Consider the following 17,119-nt stretch of genomic DNA (forward strand, 5'->3'; position numbering starts at 1 on the left):
ACTGAATATGAGGATGTCGTCTAGGTAGACTGCCACCTTGCCAGCTGCAATGAGATCAGCAAATATCGCATTCATAAGTGCTTGGAATGTGGCAGGGGAATTCGTGAGACCGAAGAACATAACCTTAGGCTCGAACAAGCCCCGAGTTGTTGCAAATGCGCCTTTCCATTCATGCCCCTTCTTAATCCGCACATTATTGTAGCCCCAGCGAACGTCAAACTTGGTGAAATATCGCGCTCCCTGAAGCCGGCTAATGATATCAGCAACTAATGGGAGAGGGTATCGGTTCTTCACAGTATACTCATTCAGTTTCCGGTAGTCCTGTACGAAACGGAGTTTCCCATCCTTCTTCTTCACGAAGAAGACTGGAGATGAGATGGGTGACTTCGAGGGAACGATGTAGCCTTTCCGTAGGTTTTCTTCTAGAAAGCGGTCGAGTTCCTCCTGCTCGTTCAAGGACATTGGGTAGATCTTTGTCCGCATGGTTGCTGGTGCTCCGGGTACAAGATCGATAGCGTGATCCCAGGGCTGATGGGCAGGTAATCGCTCAGAGGCAGATTCGGAGAAAACCTTCTTGAAGTCTCGGTACTGCTCAGGGACCATCTCCTCAAAGGTTTTAATGGGTTTATCGCGGTTAGCCTCCTCTGCTAGTTGTTGAGAATATGTGAACCCTGCTGAGCACCATACTTCCTCTGTTTGTTCTTCCAATATCCCCGCTTTCACCCATGCCCGACGCGTTTTGTGATTGGCTCGTATTCGGTGTATTGGGGATTCCTCCGTTGCTGTTATGATTTCATTCTCCTCTAGGTCTGCCTCAGTGTGATTGGGTTCACGTTGGGATCCTTCGTTCAGGAGTTCCTGGATTGGACTATCGGTAGTAGACGCCACTAGGTGAGGGTGTGAAGTCTGCTCATCTTCTACTTCCTCTATATGTACCCGGGGTGGCTTTACTGAAAGTCGTCCCTTCTCCCAGTCAATCTCTGGATTTACCTTCCGTAACCAGGGGAGTCCGAGAATAATATCCTCTCCTCCTAAGTTTGTGATCAGGAAATCCATCCATCGCTCCTGGTTATCCACTGTGAGTGCTAAGCGTGCAAAGTGGGTGATTCGCCCGGCTCGGTTAGGTGTACCATCGATATTGAATACATCGATTGGTTTATGGAGGGGTGCGCAGGTTACGTGATTTCTGGTGGCAAAGTCTTGGTTTAAAAACAGGGCGGTAGCTCCACAGTCTACCATGGCTGCGGTTGTTATACTATGGTTCCTTCCTCTCAGTTTCGCATGAATTCGGAAATGTGGGGAGCTGGAATTTAATTCCCAAATAGATGATATTGTACATGATGGGAGCGAGTCATATGAAGAGGTAGCGGACATAGTAAACTGATTATGGGGTACTCTCGGTGCAGCCGGAGCGGGTACCCTCTTTAAAAACCCTGCTGAAAACCAGAGGACGGAGGAGACATGGCATTAGCACGGTCCAACAATTCCCTTATTTGTCCAATTTGGGTGGAGAAGTCCTGATTAGCGGGGCTCGGTATAGCAGGTCCAGCGACAGGTGTTGGGATTGAGGCGGCAATCTGAACTGATTCATTTGGGAATAAGGTAAATGGTGCCGCCGTGGCTGAGATCTGCTGACGGCGAGGCTGTTGGCGTCGGCCACGGTCGCGACTAAGTCCCATGAACTTGTCCTGACAGACGGATTCTAGGTGTCCCCGGCGTCCACAGTATCGGCAGGTAGTCTCCTTGTGTGGGCAATTCTGCTTAACATGGCCTTGAGCTCCACAACCAAAACATCGTCCGCGCATACGGGCAAGGAAGGCCTCCCTGCTATTCCCAGTGCTGGTATGAGTAGCATCAATGTCCATGGCGTGAGGGTCGGCAGGGGTAATGTGAGCGGTGTGTGCGGGAGCGTGTCCGGTGTTTCGGCCGGTCATGGTGGGATCATGCAGGTAGACATCCACCGATATGGCTCGTTTGATTGCCTCTTTCAAAGTCGGAGCGATTCCTTGGGCGATGTTTACGATGATAAGGTGTTGTCGGATCTCCGGAAGTAAGGCGGTGAAGAAGCGTTCCCGTAAATCAATATCAGACATTTCAGTCCGATCTCCGATATCCTTGAACTTCTGGGCAAATTCTGCAACTGTCTGCCCTTTACTTTGTCTGAGGTTCTTGATCTCGCTACGGGCTTCCATACCTGGGTCCATTGGTTCAAACCGCTGGCTAAATTCCTTCAAGAACGTATCCCAGTTCCCTCCGAAAGGGGGATTCTCTGCACTGAAGTGTAACAGATGGGGAGTTGCCCAATCTCCAGCACTTTCTGTGAAGAAGCCCAGGGCGGACTTGATAAGTTTAACTTGGCTCTTGGCGAGATCCGGTTGTTCTGACGCCCAATTTTGGAACTGAGCCATGAAGCGACGAGCTTCAGCACCATCTTTACCCTTGAAGACCTCGGGTTTGTTCATGCTTGACTTGGAGGATGAGCGTTCCTCCATGGCTGTAGCAAGGCTGGCTACTTGTCTGATGAGCTGAGCCATGAGATCCTCAGCAGAGGTATTTGGGGCAGGCGGAACAGGAGTCGACATGATGGGAGTAGGCAATCGGGGTTGGGGAATTGGCAGGAAGGTTATATTGCTCACAGTGAGTGGCTCTCGGATCGAGTTCGAAAGGGCGTTGGGGCAAGGTTGAGACTGGCAATCACGCCAAGTATCGTTGTTGTTGTGGGCGTGAGCTTGGTCTCTGGGGTCAAGTGCGTGCGGGAGTGTGGAGCAGTCTATACTGGCAGCAGGTGTTTCAGAATCGGGCGGGACTGGGGAAGACGTGGTGTCTACGGATCCTGCAAGGACAACCTTATCGGTAGGCTGTCAGTGCAGTAATGGATCTTGACCTAATGTCACGAAGCGGCAGAGGCGGAGTGACTAGCGGAGCAGGAAGCGGGGTGACTAAGCCAGGCAGTAAGGCGGAGCGACTAAGCGGGTGAGTGAGGCGGAGCGACTAAGCGGAGTGGAGGCGAACTGGTCCCAGATAATGACAGAGATATATTGAGTATCGTAGTCATAGGTAATAATAAGTAAGCACATACCTGGTCCCAGATAATGACAGAGAGGTCAAGATAAGGGACCAGGCTGTGGAGGGTTGGCTATATATACATAATCTAGTCTGCGAGAAACAACGATGTAATACTGTACAGTTCAGGGGCAAGGAAGGAGGCGGAAGCCGATAGAAAGAGAAGGTGGGTCAGGTGGATCAGTAATAGATAGATCAGTAATCAATGGAGATTGACAGCGATGGGATGATGTATTGTACAAGTAAAGGCGTCGAGACGGTGAGAAAGGGAAAATGATAGGGGCTGCGTACTTTATGACAAGAGGGTGCGAATGCATACTTCCATTATCTTGCCTGCTCTTTGTATGCTAATTTGTAGGTAAATGAATGCAGATAAATAGCTGTAATTTACAAGGCAGAATTTTTGGACTTCTTATCACTCAGAATCCACTGCTTTGATCAGTGTTTGGCCAGCTTGAGCTTTAGCAAGCTATAGTGGAATCATACAGTCTCATCTTGTTCTCTATTGTTACGCCCTGAGTCCTGGCTTCAATTCAGTTGACACGATATTGCATGAACATGCTGAACCATTGACTCAAACCTTGTAATAATAATTCTACTAATTTTCTGAATCCGAGCTGGAATTAAACACATCTTATCCTGACTCAACTTGTCAGCATGCTCTCAAACTACTCTCTTCTCATTAAGATTCTCTTGGTCACTTCAAGACTTTGCATCCTACTGAAGTATGTAGCACCCTACTCAAACATTGTCCAAGCATTTCACCCGTAAACTTCGCCAAACTTCTGTAGTGTCCAAAATCCCATCCAAGGACCAATACTCTTGACACCCTGCATGTACCCTTCTAGGAGGAACTCCCAACGTACCACTCCTCTGAGATGTGTACAGGTCAAAATCACATGTACCAGCTGCCAAAAGGTCCACAAGAAATGTGATGAGAGATGCCCTTGTTATCGTTGTGTAAAATATGGTGTTTCACACAAATGCATGAACTCAAGGAGGAAGGAATGCCAGAAAGGTTTGAAGAAGGGGCCTTATGATGAAAACAGAAAGGTGGTTTTTGTCTCTTCTTATGACTGTCTATTTACGATTGTAGGTTACGCAGGAACAGACACTGGCATCAGTCTCTCTGATGGGGGGTGCTCATCTCCCAGAGGTGCTAAACACCAAAGGCGACTCAGGAGGAGTTTGTGATATAGAGTTCTCAACTCCACTCAGGGAGACATGCAGTCATTCACACTCAGTTGGATTTCATCACTTGGGATTTCAAATCTCTATCCCTTCCTTTGCGTGATCTGCCACAATCGATGATGGAATTAGCAAGCAATGTCCCTTTCTGCCACCAGAGCAATGCTCGTGATGAGGGTGCTCCCCTACCAGAGGTACTGAACAATAACAGCAACTTTGAAGGTGTCCGTACTATACAGTCTTTCATGCAGGGAGCCGGTTGTTTATGCAAAATGTCATGGGAAATGTCACTGTACAGATAGATAGATAGTAGTAGGTCTTAGTATTTGATATACGTAGTATGTTGCTGGAATGCGTATACTATGTCCAAGATAACAGAGGAAAGTCACGTGTGAAGATTAGATGAGCTAAGAGTTGTAATCAACCGTCACCTCGATAATTGGTTATGCCGATCACAAAGGATGTGGAATTTCACGTATCGTCTCCTTCCCTTGCTCGCCGGTAGCATCATGGTTGAGTCCTTTTGGAAACTTATGATCTTTTGACTTGCGCGGTGATTTATTCAATACCCCGACCTCGTCTTTGCGTGAACTGGAACTTCTTTCAGAAGCGGACGAGTCGGAGGAAAGAACCACAGTTGCTTCGCAGGTCCTTTTCTGAGGGTGAGCCGGAGATGTCTGAGGTGATCCTGGAGGAGCATGAGCATGGATGAAATTTAAATTGAAGGGACCATCGGAGTTATTGCTTTCTTCATCGAAAGACACGGGAAAGGGTTGAGGGGTTCTGTCGGGTGCAGTTCGAAAGCGAGATGTTTGGCGAATTTCACCCTCTTTGCTCTTCGGCATAACGATACTATCTATTATAGAAAGCAAGCTATTGCCTTGGGATACCTTCTTTTTGCTATTATCCTGTGCAGAGGGTTCAGAAATTTCGAATGAGGACCTGATATTACAGCTATGGGAAGAAGTGCCTGCACATTCAAGTTTCTGGAGAGCCGAGACAGATGCGGTGCTCGGAGAATGGTCGTTGAATGGTAGATCGGGCAAAGTAGATCCGGGTATCCGACTCATAAGATGTTTTTGAGGATGTGTTATGGAGTGAACAGGACGACTCAGAATGAACGGACGATTATCATAGTCCATATCATCATCGGACAAATCGAGGTTGATGACCTGATCAGTTCTGAGTGCAAGCTGCGACGAATAAGGCTTGGCAGTAAGTGTTGTAGTTGAGGCACCCGCTTTTAGCTTCGGTTTGACGCTCCTTGGTGGCTTGGCTTTGGGCTCCATAGTTTTGACCCTTCCTCCTTTCCCTGCCTTCTTCTCCTCCTTTTGTTTTTGCACCACTCCGTAAGCCTCAACCAAACCAGGAACTGCCTCCTTGACAAGCACTGCAGGGAGCCAAAGCTCTAGTAGCCCGGACAGGGTAGGACGAGGATGTTTCTTCTTCTTTGCCCTCCCCTTCACACCATCCTCATCGTCAGATGAGCCATTCTCCAGCTCCTCGAATTCCGCCCATTCGTCTTCATCGTCGGGACGTCGGATTCCTTTCACTCCGCAAGTAAGAAGTTGAACTAGGATGGTGGGATCAACAGCAACTCGATATTCAAGTGTGTGCGACGTGGATTCATGCGTGCGTGTTTTGCTCGCGTGTCGAATAAATTCAGGGCGTGGACACCCTGTGTCCTCGAAAACATAGTCTCCTGAGGCAAAATAGCCGCGGATGGTCTCAAAATCAATTGGCTTTGCCTCACAAGCCTGTTTAAGAATGCATGCACGCCGCATGATTCGAAGGGTGATACCATGGAAGATAACGGTACGAAAACGTTTGATGATGCTCTCGAGGAATCCCCATTCGAAATAAAATTCACATATCTCCGCAAGCAAAGGTAAGGAGGGATCTTTCTTCAACCATCTGTTGTGACCTCCAGCATTCACCACCAGGTCATCGTAGTGCGCTGAGCGGCCAAGACTCTCGCTGGTAACAGGCCTCAAGTAAGCTAGCAAAACTTTGATATCCGGGAACGAATCGGGAATGGTGCTGGCAAGTTTAGGTGACTTTCGTGGTAGCAACCCGGAGGCATTGATTTTCAACTCCTGAGCTAATTCCGACTTCCATTGCCTAAGGAAGTGTTGCAGCTCATCGGAATCTTTGTCGTAAGTCAGAGCAGCTTGGCATAGTGTTTTCCCGAACCCAGCACGCGCAAGACCGTACGATATCTTGACACCACAATTTTCTAAGCCTGTACCGTAGTCACCGCCAGAACATAGAGCAATAAAAATAAGCTCTTCGCGGTTGATATCCGAAAGGGCATGATGGGGAAGGATGTATGTGTAGACTTTCGCTTTGTCAATCGTACTTTTCGCGTGAGCGTGAGTTGAGGAACGGTTTCGAATCACGGTGTGTGCACCAAAAAGAAAATTGTCCACATCATCAGATAGAATTCCGTCGATGACCCCGATTCTGTTCAGGAATGCAAGTTCCGCCTCCGCCTCTCCAGGAGCCTAAATGTGACCAGCCTTAAGAATTTGCTCGTTGTCAAGTGTCTTAGTACATACCGTCCGATATTCAAACCCAAAGGACTCTATCATAGCCTGCATACCGGTTACCAGTTTGTTTCCATGCTTGTTGATCCGCTTGCCTCTTTTGACACCTGGCCTCAAGGGACCATCGAATACAAACAGCGGTAAAAATCCCTCACTGAGCAGCTGTGCGCACCGGAAAAATATTGTACGAAGCTCTGGGTTCTCCCCTTCTTTACCATACCCTGCATGCACGAACCATATTGAAGCATCGATGCCTATACGAAAACCACGACTAGGGGCGCCAAATTTAGTGAGGGAAAGGGCAGTAAGTGTCGTCACCGATTGAGCCGGCTTTAGAAGCTGAAAGCAGGTTTCAAACTGAGAAAATGCGAAAATCCATAGATTTCTCACCGGCCAGAGTCCTGCAACACCCATGGACCTGAGAGGAGCTACAAGAAATTACAAGCAGTACGACGCCGAGCTCGGGAGAAAGAAGAATGAAACCTACAAGAATGATACGTACATGATGAATCTTCAACCTATGTTTGCTGCTGGAGGGACGCACCTCAAATTCCACTATCGTGAACTACACCTGATTCTGGTTGATAGAATGTGGTAGAATGAACGCTGTAAACAGTGCTATTCGAACTCCAAAGACAGGTGGTGATTGACTCATGGTCAGTGTTTATGTACAATGGTTCAATTAACCTGGCCGTCTTTGGCAGAAACGCCACGCTGAGCGTGATCAACGACAGAAGCAATCGGTCTCTGCAATCCAAGGGATTTGAATTTGACCCTCTTACACCATTCACTTGAAGTGGCCGTGATGGATGAATCAGGAAATCACAGTTGCTAACTGGTTGCTAACTTATGCAGACATATTTATCCGAAAAAACCACAGATATAACGTTCTAAGATACAGCTAAAAATTCACCGCCTCGAGATTAGTTCCCTGGAAGTAGAAGTTGGTAAACGAAACAATTCCAGCAGGGGAGGGCAGGGCATACCAGTTTTGGCAGGCGGAAGTAGGCATCAGTCCCTACAACACAGTCAAATGATGTGGAAGGACTTTCGAAACTACTGTGCTTACCATAGCCATCTAAACTCTTCAAATCCAACGAACCACCGAAATACCTACAAAGGAAAAAATCAAAATCGAATGCATGGCTCGAATATTCAAAAATTACACGTCGCAAAGATATTACTCACAATCCGATACCCATTCTCGCATACCTGCTAACTCTAGCATCCTTTTCTGGGTCGGGTGAGCGGTTCCATTTCTCGACTTGTTCGTTCACTGTAGCCCAGATACCCCGACGATAAGAGCTCGCAGTACGAAGTGATATCAAACGTGAATGTTCCATTCGTGCGCTGTTTCGTATGTGGGAGAAGGAGATCAGATCAGATGGGTTTTGGACGGGATTTTGTACAGTGATCAAACCTCCGCCTGTGGAGTCAATTGAGAAATAGAAACACCATTTGAGCAAGGTTTAGTCCTAGCCTTGATCTGAAATTCGTATACCAACAGCATTGTCTCCCGCTGCTATTGTGGCTCTTATTGGAGGTAGACTTACAGAGTCTGCTTGGTTCAGCCTTGTGGCCCGTATTGACTAGCGTTTGAGCAGATTGTCAGTAGGTTTATGAGACGGTAGAACGAGGTCTACATTTTTTAGCAGCTCGAAGACGATGTACCTTTCACAAATGTCAGCACCAGAGGCAAATCAAGCCTCAAATGACGCACTCCAGATGTTCGAGTATGTAAGAAAACCTCATATCAACATCCCCTTCAATAACAACCTCCGCCGGGATCTCGGCATTCCCTTCCGCATCCTCAGCCTCTAACGACTGGTGCCTAAGGAGATTTGCACACTTCTCGATACTAGCCTTAACATTCAACCCCGTAGTGATTATGCCTACATTCGGTTCAGCAGATTTCCAAGGTTTCTGTTTGCCTGCGTAGTTTTCTGATAGAGCAATATGATGCTGAGCAAGGATACGACGAGATATCTGAGAGACGAGCATGCGACTCATGAACGGATCAAGATCATCGGGAGCTAGGTATGGAGAAGACAATGCCATCCCTAAGGATAGACTGGGGAAACGATAGCGCTGAGGGACCGAATGAACGACTGAATTGTAAAGTAGAACAAGGGACACACTGCTCATCCAGAAGTCCGGCTAAAAATTCACAAAAAGCTTCGTTTTCCTTGATGTTTGTTATTGGTGGGTACTTCCTGAACCTGGCGCATTGATTCTCAGTATCCGCAGGAAAGAAAGCGGGACGGACCAGTACTTCTCAAAGGCAGACCAATATAGCTAGGGGGGGGGAATGGTCAACCTTCAATTACCGTGTAGAGGGAGTGAAAATTACTTCGTAGACTTTTGCGATGCCTTCTTGAGTCACTACGATATATGGGAGTTTCTGAAGGTCTCGTAGTCGATGGGCTATCCGTACGGGGAGCTCGGTACGGACGTAGTTCGCACTCTGTATCATGATCTGATTATATTCGAGGATGCAGGATATAAGTACTGACTTTGACCAACCGATCCTCATCCATTGAACGACCAGAAAACACCTGTATCACATTCATTTATGAGAAGCATATTCGAAGTTCAGGTTGGCCCACAAGTTACCGGAGAGTCATTGGCTTCGGTTCTTTGGAAGCGTAAAGTTCGAGCTGCTTGTTCTGATAGAAGTGTAAAGCAGTTGATTCATTTCTTTTCGAACATTTTCGGAAGATATGTTGCATCCTATTTAGATTTACGCTGCAGCGAGTGGATGAGCGAGACATTGAAAACAGGAATAGACCAAGGTTGTGGAGGAAAAGATAACATTCATGTCCAAGTTCTGTTGCGCGCTAAATGACTCGAGCGAGGGGCCAAATTGAAACATGCGGCTGGGCTCGCATGGTTCTACTGAGTTCTACTGTACATCTTAAAGAATTCCTTCTGATTTCAGATCTCCAATAGCTAAGAAGGCAGAACGTCGATCTCTGTCTACACCAGTCCAGTCTCCTCTGCGTTTGATAGGAGAGGCCTGACCTCGTTGTGCGTTGTTGGTAGATGTCTGACGAACAGGGACCCAGCGGGCTTTCAACTGGGCTAGAAGTTGTTCAAGTGCACCGGGAGGATTTAGAGTCAAAAATGTGGTCCGATAATGAGTGGGATGGAAGTTTGGCGGGGTAGTCTTGTCAGCAATCGCTTGCACGACATCGGCACGAGTGGGAGCTAAAGGCTCCTCGAGGAGAACGAAAACATTATCGTTCATTTAAGGTGAACATAGTACGTTCCAATGGCAGATGGATTCCGGGCGTTTGACTTAACGTGGAGCGGAAGGACTTGACAGCAAGGTTCCAAGGACCTTTGAGGAAACCCTTCAAAGGGGATCAGTCAAGATAGAGATTGTAAGAAGCAAGAATATAGTGCACTTACATTGTGGTTTTCCTGAATATTGTTTCGAATAGCTAGCAAACCATCTGGAGGTGCATTGATCCAACGAGCAAGGAAAGGTCAGAGACTGCACCTAACATTCTGAATACCAGCGATATTCAATCTGTTAGGCCCATTCTGAATTGTGACCTCTATTCTACCAAAGTAGGAATCCTAGCCTTCTCCGTCGAAACAGGCTCGTTCTAATAACTATAGAAAACAACGAACTGAAGATCGCGCTGTAATTTTGATGTTTCGACCATTCTCCAGCGTGAGATGTAGGTGCGGTGACGGAACCAGTGCTTGACGAAAGGCTAGGGATAGAAGGTAGAAGATCTTTGTCTATTTCTTTGTTGAGATTCGCTAGTGAACCTTCGGGGAGAGTGACGATCCTTAGCGGAGAAGGTCCGACTATAGGACTCTTTCGACTTCGGAGGGAGGGCGATCGACTAGGTTGAACTTTAATGGGCGGGAGGGTGCCAGGGGTTTGCAAAGGACGGCGAGTGATAGTCATCCTACTGTCCGCGCCAGGAATTACGGGAGACAGTTTGGTTTCATTGAGGGAAGTTTTGTGTTTAAATCGTTCAGAATTGAGCTTCTAGCTGCTTCTTTGTGTGGTACTGTGCCTTCTCCTTGTCAATGAAGTCGAGCTGGAAAAATATAAGAATTTGAGGCAAGTAACAGCATCGGGCGCTCAGAGCGGTCGATTAATTTGAAACTCCGAAGCGGGGCCCCTCGTCAGATCCAGACTTCCCATGAGTGAACGAATTTTTCTTCACTCGTCGTGAAATTCTGGCTCGCGAGACTAATTTCTCAACGACTGTACTTAGCACCTTTTACTCTTTTCGACATGCCCCGAATCAAATTCGAAGATGGGGATAGCAAGTTGTCTTTTCCTACTGATACAGGTGGAATGGAAGTCGTTGATCTGTGAGCTCTGACATACGCTTATCTCAAGCGGACCTCCTCAAATGGGCTTCAGATCTAAACTTCTAGCCTCTGATCTTGCAAACCTTTGTAAAAGTTATGGTCTCAGGGTTTCGAAGCGATGCAGCAGTGAATATTTGAAAGTTCTGAGGGCATTTTCCAATGACCCATCGCAGTGGAGGTATGTGAGATAAATCATTCAATCTACGTATGTCCCTCACTGGCGACTAGTATTATCGACATGAATGTCAACTCCTCTACGAGTCCCTCGCGGAAAAAGCAGAAAACGGTGAAATCCAGTCGTGGACTTGATCAAGAAATGGAATTGCTCCAGAGTAAAGGTGCCGATATTGAGATCTGGGTAAAATTTTCGCCTGGGTTAAGACGTGATTTTCCAATTTGAATAGTTGAACAGGATTGATTCATTGGTTGACGATCCTTACGGGATCGTCACAGTCAACACTTCGACCTTGAGTGCGGTCTCTGTGTCTGCGATATCATCTCTTACAGCACCTTTACCTCAGACTTCTGCAAATATTCTCATGACTAATGCAGCACCTTTATCTGTACCATTTTTCCGGGAAAGGCTCCTTGCACTTCAGTCGAACGACAAAGCCTTTGTAGAAACTTTCACTGTGGCCCTTGCGGGATACCAGGCCATTACCTTCACTTCTGCAGATATTCGAGAATTTCCCGTTCTGGAAATGCCTCGCTCGCCTCATCAGTATTTAGTGAAGCTGTTGAGTGTGTGGGACAACAGCTTTCCTACTTGGGAGTCGCAAGCTTGTCCCTCGGTTGGAGGGGTCAGAATACCTGCAAAATATTGGAAAATTGTTTTTTCAAAGGCAGGGCATTGGAAAATTGGGAGATATCGAATGCAATGGCATCAATGGAAGGTGAGGCATTTGCTATCAGTTTGTGTGAAGTAAAGCTACTTAACCCTATTTTTGCTCAAACCGTTTCCTTTACTGAAGCTGTTGATTGAGGAATTGCAAAGTCACGATAATTGTCCTGAATTGCTTTGTGAAATCTATGCAAAGAATATGCATCCTGTGACCATCAGCAACATTGCCCTTGCAATCCGGAGACACAGACTGCAGCGTACCAAAGACTCTAATGACGAGCTTTTGGCTCAAGCGGGAGACGTTCGAGAGAATCTCCTTCGAGACGTATGCAGCTACAAAAGAGGAGGCCAGCAAATTATTTGTACATCTGAGAAGGCAATTTTGTGCAGGTTACGCGCACTGTATTCGTAGAAAGAATATATTTCTACCATAGTGGAACCCTGTGGAACCCTGCTTTCTTCCGTGAAATGGTGCAGACCCAGGGGTCCGCCAGTAATGATTTCGATGGTAAAAACAGGAAATGCTTGACTAAGGCTGGACGGAAGCGCAAAACGAAACTGCAATCCAATCACAAAAATGTTACAACCGTAGCATCATTTTCTCTGCTTTTGACCCAAACTCCTGTGGAACTGCACGAACCTGACATTCCATTGTTCAAGCACACGACGGATCGAGCAGTGAGTTAATTCGGCAATTCAATGAGGTGACAAATTCCCGCTACATCTTTAGAGATTGAAGGACCAGAGCATGACTGCAGCAACAACTCGCTCTAACTTACAGTCTGATTCATCAGGAGGAAGAGGAGTGCGCTGGATTTTATCATGCATGTTGATGAAAGAGTCGGATGAGTATAGCTCGCCATGAACTCGGGTTTCTACTTCTGAATTAGGGAGTTGGTGAAAGAGTTTGAATGGTGATAAATGCATTGACATCGACAATGGGCTTGAAAAAGCCTCCTTTATGACTGAAAGAAGTGGTCGATAGTGGAGTCCAGGAACAGAAAATGTTGCCGAAGGAACATTCTTCTGTCCAGAAGGAACCTGAATATCCACCGCTGTAGTGCAGAAACCTGCTAGATAACTGTTCAATGAACCAGACGTTAAGCTAGTCTTATCTGCTCGTTGATTCTCTCGATGAGCATTGAAGCCCCGGAGATCATCTACATTGAAATCATCTGTAGCAATGACCTCCTTGACTAGCCGTGTGACCTCGCCCTCGGACTTCAAAGAGCTGCCAGTATTTGACCAGCGCATTAAGCGCCAGATACTCATGTTCTTGAATGGCCAGGGAGGCTCGTAACAAGGCCCAGCATCTGGAGACTGGGACATAGAAGGTAGTGGTACAGAATGAGTGCGCGGATCTTTTGCGAGATCATCCAATGAGACAAACGCATCAGGATCGAAGGTTGGACGGTGCGGGTATAGACGATATAGACGGAATGGGTTGAGTTGAGTTTTGAGAGTATCTCGTACAATAAGAAATACACGGCGGATTCGAGTGAGCTGAGTATTCAACTCACTGTCTGCTGCTTGTTCAAGTACAGCAGGAGGTGCCTGAGGTAGAAAGTCGTGGACTGGTGCAGGCCTTGCAGCTGCTCGAATTGGTCGACCGGCCTTATTAAGTAATGGTGGCGGCGGCGCAGAAGGGGGTGAGATGGGCAGCAGCTCCGGTGGTGACAGAGATGCTCTTGCCAATGGTGAAAGAGGTATGTCTCCTGGAATATCATGAGCTTCTTCGGCCTTCAAATGGTGTCAGTAGTCATATTATCTGGTCAGAAAAATACCTACCAAAGAGATGGAAAGCGGAGCAGTTTGTGAAAGCTTCTTTGAGGTTTTAAACTTCTTGAGAGAACCTGGCACAGGGCGTATCGGTGTATCAGCAGGTCGCTTCAATGAACGATGAGAGCCTAGCGCAGCATTCTGAAACTCGGTGGTGAAGTGTACACAGGTCTGCTGGTGTTGTTGCAGAGATCGTAATGTTGTGAATGATTTGGGACAGAGAGACGTGCAGGCATGAGGATTGGGCATAGTAATGACCAAAATAGATAACAGGATCACCAAGAGGACAGTATGCCTCTGAAAGGTGTACATGTCTCCGTACAGTGCACCCACCTTACTAGTAAGGCTTCAAGTTCAAGTCGCAACCGGGGTGAGTGAAGTCTGGAAACAAAAAATATATTGCGGCGCCCGTTTGAAATATCTGTAGGTAATATACTCCTGATAAGTGGGGCCAGATAGCAACGGAATAGTACACTAAGTTTCATGAGATTGAGCGACCCTTTCAGGAGAGTTGAGAATTACTCACCTAGATTATAATATAAGAACCACTGCGGTAAATTTTCCGTCACATTTCCCCTTCCTTCTGGATATGGCTCTGAGAGAATCAATGCCTAGCTCTGGCCGTCGCAAAGAGAGCAGACATCACCACCCCCACTCTCATACTCAACCATCTCATCAATCCCAGTCTCAATCTAGGTCTCAGTCTCGGTCTCTCTCTCCTCATGGGCAGCCTCTCTTGACCTCAGGAACAGACTCCTCCAACAGGCGATTGGCTAGCGGAGATGTAGAGCAAGAAAATGAAAGGCTGAAAAGAAAAATTGATGCACTCGAACTTGAAAAAGCTGAGAGAGAGAGAGAGAGTTGATTTAACCGCCGCAGGCCACCATTTCGGAGCCAAGAGCGGGGGAAACTATGTACTAGTAACACCGAGTATCGTATAGTGGTTAGGTATGTAAACTGATGAGTCCGTGGTTTTGATATTGTCGCCTGCAGCGTATGATTACGCCTATTAGTCTTCGTCGTCGCTTGCCTCCTCGGCAATCCTACCATCCTCCTCCCAGTCTTCCTCGTTTCCTTCTTCAACCATTGCATCTTCCGGCCTTGGCTCCCTGATTTCCAGTGTTAGCTGTCCTGTCTTCTTAAATGCTCCGCTTTTTTCAATGAATTCTGCTAGTGCTTCGATTCCTTCTGCGGTTCCCAGTATTTCCCCCATATCGAGGTCATCCGACACATCCCATAGAAGGTCTCGATAGTCATCATATATTTCGCAAGTTTGGATGATGTGATCTCGAGTTTGTGTACGAGCGCCGCAAGGGCACTGAATTGATTCTGTTGGTACGAATTTGGCGTAGTATTCGCCGAGAAAGGCATGTCGAGTGCGACATTGTATGAGTCGTCCATAGACTTCTCTCGGGGTGTTATTAAAGTAGTCTCTGGGTTTCCAGCATGGTGGTAGTCCGTCTGCCAGAGCAAATCCTCCTCGAGGGGGTCTGCGCGCATGTTCCTTCTTCCAGTCTTCCAGAGCTTTGGCTTTGGCTTGTCGTTTTGCATGAGTGAACGTGTGGAATGTGGGTGCCCAGAGCTTTCCCGCTTCCTTCGCTAATCCGTCCGCTCTCTCATTGCCTACTATATCTTCGTGTCCTGGGCACCAGGCAATTTCGACTGTGTTTCGCTGGTCGGATTCGAGGAATTGTTCGATTGAGTGTCGAAATCGTTGAGCGTAACTCTGGCAGGCTGCTACTGGTTTCTGGTCATATATTGTCGTGATCGCAGAGGAGTTGTCAGCGAAGATGAGGATGTGGTGTAGTCTGAGACGGACGAGAGGGGTCCACTGAGAGTAGCCTCGGAGTTTGTAATAAGATCAAGCCGCAATGAGCCGACCATTGTCAGCTGAGTCAAATATGCTGACCTTGGCAGGTGCGTTGCGCGCCACGTTCAAATTTTCTAACTAAGCTCTTCCCCAATACACTACGCCTTTCATATGAGAGCCTGAATTATCAGCTTCCTTCTAATTCCTGCTCCCATTCCGTCTTCTGAGTCGCAAGTACCCGTGTTGGACGCGTTGGCGGAGGACACAGTTGGTACGTCTTCAGAACCAATGAAGGGGTTATTGATGCTTATTGATGTCGATCTCTTCTAGATTATCGGAATCCATGTATAATCATATGCTGGTATTAGGTATAGATAGTATTAAAGGAAATAAACATGGTCAAACGCGCGGCGATGAACAGTTCGGGCGATGAACAGGATATCGATGCAGTGGCGGTGGGAAGGAAGCTAAGCTCAGTAAGCGGCCAACCTTCGGCCAACGCTCGCCTAGATCAATTTGAAACTCCGAGGCTACCCTCAGTGGGCCTGTGAAGGACATGATTGCAGGCTTTCATGAGGCAGTTACTGGAGTCATCAATGGTGAAGTCGGTGGTGTTACCAGTTTGTGCAGGCAGGTAATGTCTTCAAGTTTGCCATTGTTTACATGAGTCGACACTGACCACCACAACTCTGTAGCTACAAAAGGGTGCTACACAGGCACGCGGTGAAGACATTCACACCCTTCAAACTGAAGTAGCTAGTTGGCTCAATTCTCGACCACCTGGCAAGTGTGCGCATCCTATTTTGTCAACCAAAAGTCGGGCCAACAGAGGTTTCAAACATGACTTGACTGGTAAACTCCTTTGTCCGATCCATCTAGATTGGAGCAACATAACGTGCGTCCATTGCAACACTTAACTTGATACTTATTACTCTATGTTGATTCTGATTCTTAAAAGAATACGTGCTCAAATCCGCGCCAAAAATATCAAGACCAGCAATTCTTTCTTTCTTCGCTGCTTCTATCATGATGAAGAGGGTGATGCAGATGATGTCGAAAAGGGTTTTCTTCGTAGTACACTACTTATCCAGGTGAGTAACTCCCCCTTTTGTGTTGCATTGTTGACGTTGTAGCGGAAGGTTTGGCGGCAGATTTTTCGGTCCAGTGGTTCAATCACCAGCGACACTTCATCGAGTCCTCACTCCTCAGAAAATGAATTCAATGATTCACGATCTGACACCGCTCTGGCCCCTGCTCCCCGCAGCAGCAAGACACGGGCTTCAACTAAACATACGGTTGCTCAAATATATGGTTTAACCAAGGTCACACCACGTACAATTGCCTATTCTTGTGTTCTAGTATGTTTGTTCTTACTACTGCGCCTTTGATTTCACTGATAATCTCACTTTCTCATGCAACCTCTTGGGGGCAGGATAGTTCTTTCAACTACGAAGGCTTGTATAATGAGATCGTTGATTATTTTGAGGGAAAGGATGAGGTACTGCAGGAAGAACTGAATGGACTTCTGGAATGGTGGAACGAGTGTGATCTCTT

The 17,119-nt window shown here is 47.1% G+C and overlaps 6 protein-coding genes across 6 annotated transcripts; 2 read left to right on the forward strand and 4 right to left on the reverse strand.

Moving 5' to 3' along the window:
* Positions 1-5,558: 5,558 nt before the first annotated feature.
* Positions 5,559-7,211, reverse strand: C8R40DRAFT_1018817 (PIN domain-like protein; the record flags this gene model as incomplete). Its single annotated transcript, XM_046222970.1, has 3 exons — positions 5,559-6,755; positions 6,810-7,136; positions 7,188-7,211. Coding segments are annotated over 3 exons (1,548 nt in total), but the record flags the coding sequence as incomplete, so codon positions are not given.
* A 572-nt stretch (positions 7,212-7,783) lies between these two features.
* C8R40DRAFT_1191289 (branched-chain alpha-ketoacid dehydrogenase) lies at positions 7,784-9,497 on the reverse strand (the record flags this gene model as incomplete). Its single annotated transcript, XM_046233056.1, has 11 exons — positions 9,404-9,497; positions 9,311-9,352; positions 9,148-9,261; positions 9,070-9,092; positions 8,932-9,016; positions 8,518-8,885; positions 8,441-8,468; positions 8,299-8,386; positions 7,986-8,223; positions 7,867-7,943; positions 7,784-7,815 (listed from the first exon to the last, which is right to left on the reverse strand). Coding segments are annotated over exons 2-11 (1,077 nt in total), but the record flags the coding sequence as incomplete, so codon positions are not given.
* Positions 9,498-9,711: 214 nt separating this feature from the next.
* C8R40DRAFT_1165147 (uncharacterized protein) lies at positions 9,712-10,719 on the reverse strand (the record flags this gene model as incomplete). Its single annotated transcript, XM_046230646.1, has 4 exons — positions 9,712-10,004; positions 10,063-10,150; positions 10,209-10,252; positions 10,434-10,719. The coding sequence occupies 4 exons, from the start codon at positions 10,717-10,719 to the stop codon at positions 9,712-9,714; spliced, it is 711 nt and encodes a 236-aa protein (XP_046091336.1).
* A 336-nt stretch (positions 10,720-11,055) lies between these two features.
* Positions 11,056-12,663, forward strand: C8R40DRAFT_1165148 (uncharacterized protein; the record flags this gene model as incomplete). The annotated part of the gene is made up of 6 exons (XM_046230647.1): positions 11,056-11,135; positions 11,188-11,313; positions 11,364-11,493; positions 11,540-12,028; positions 12,107-12,301; positions 12,367-12,663. 6 exons carry the CDS (start codon positions 11,056-11,058, stop codon positions 12,661-12,663), a joined length of 1,317 nt encoding a protein of 438 aa, XP_046091337.1.
* A 39-nt stretch (positions 12,664-12,702) lies between these two features.
* On the reverse strand, positions 12,703-13,470 carry C8R40DRAFT_1032809 (uncharacterized protein; the record flags this gene model as incomplete). The annotated part of the gene is made up of 1 exon (XM_046223285.1): positions 12,703-13,470. A coding segment is annotated over one exon (768 nt), but the record flags the coding sequence as incomplete, so codon positions are not given.
* Positions 13,471-16,260: 2,790 nt separating this feature from the next.
* C8R40DRAFT_1032624 (uncharacterized protein) lies at positions 16,261-16,482 on the forward strand (the record flags this gene model as incomplete). Its single annotated transcript, XM_046223277.1, has 1 exon — positions 16,261-16,482. A coding segment is annotated over one exon (222 nt), but the record flags the coding sequence as incomplete, so codon positions are not given.
* Positions 16,483-17,119: the final 637 nt, after the last annotated feature.

This window comes from Lentinula edodes (assembly GCF_021015755.1).
Source record: "Lentinula edodes strain Le(Bin) 0899 ss11 chromosome Unknown C8R40scaffold_2, whole genome shotgun sequence".
NCBI classification, from domain to species: domain Eukaryota; kingdom Fungi; phylum Basidiomycota; class Agaricomycetes; order Agaricales; family Omphalotaceae; genus Lentinula; species Lentinula edodes.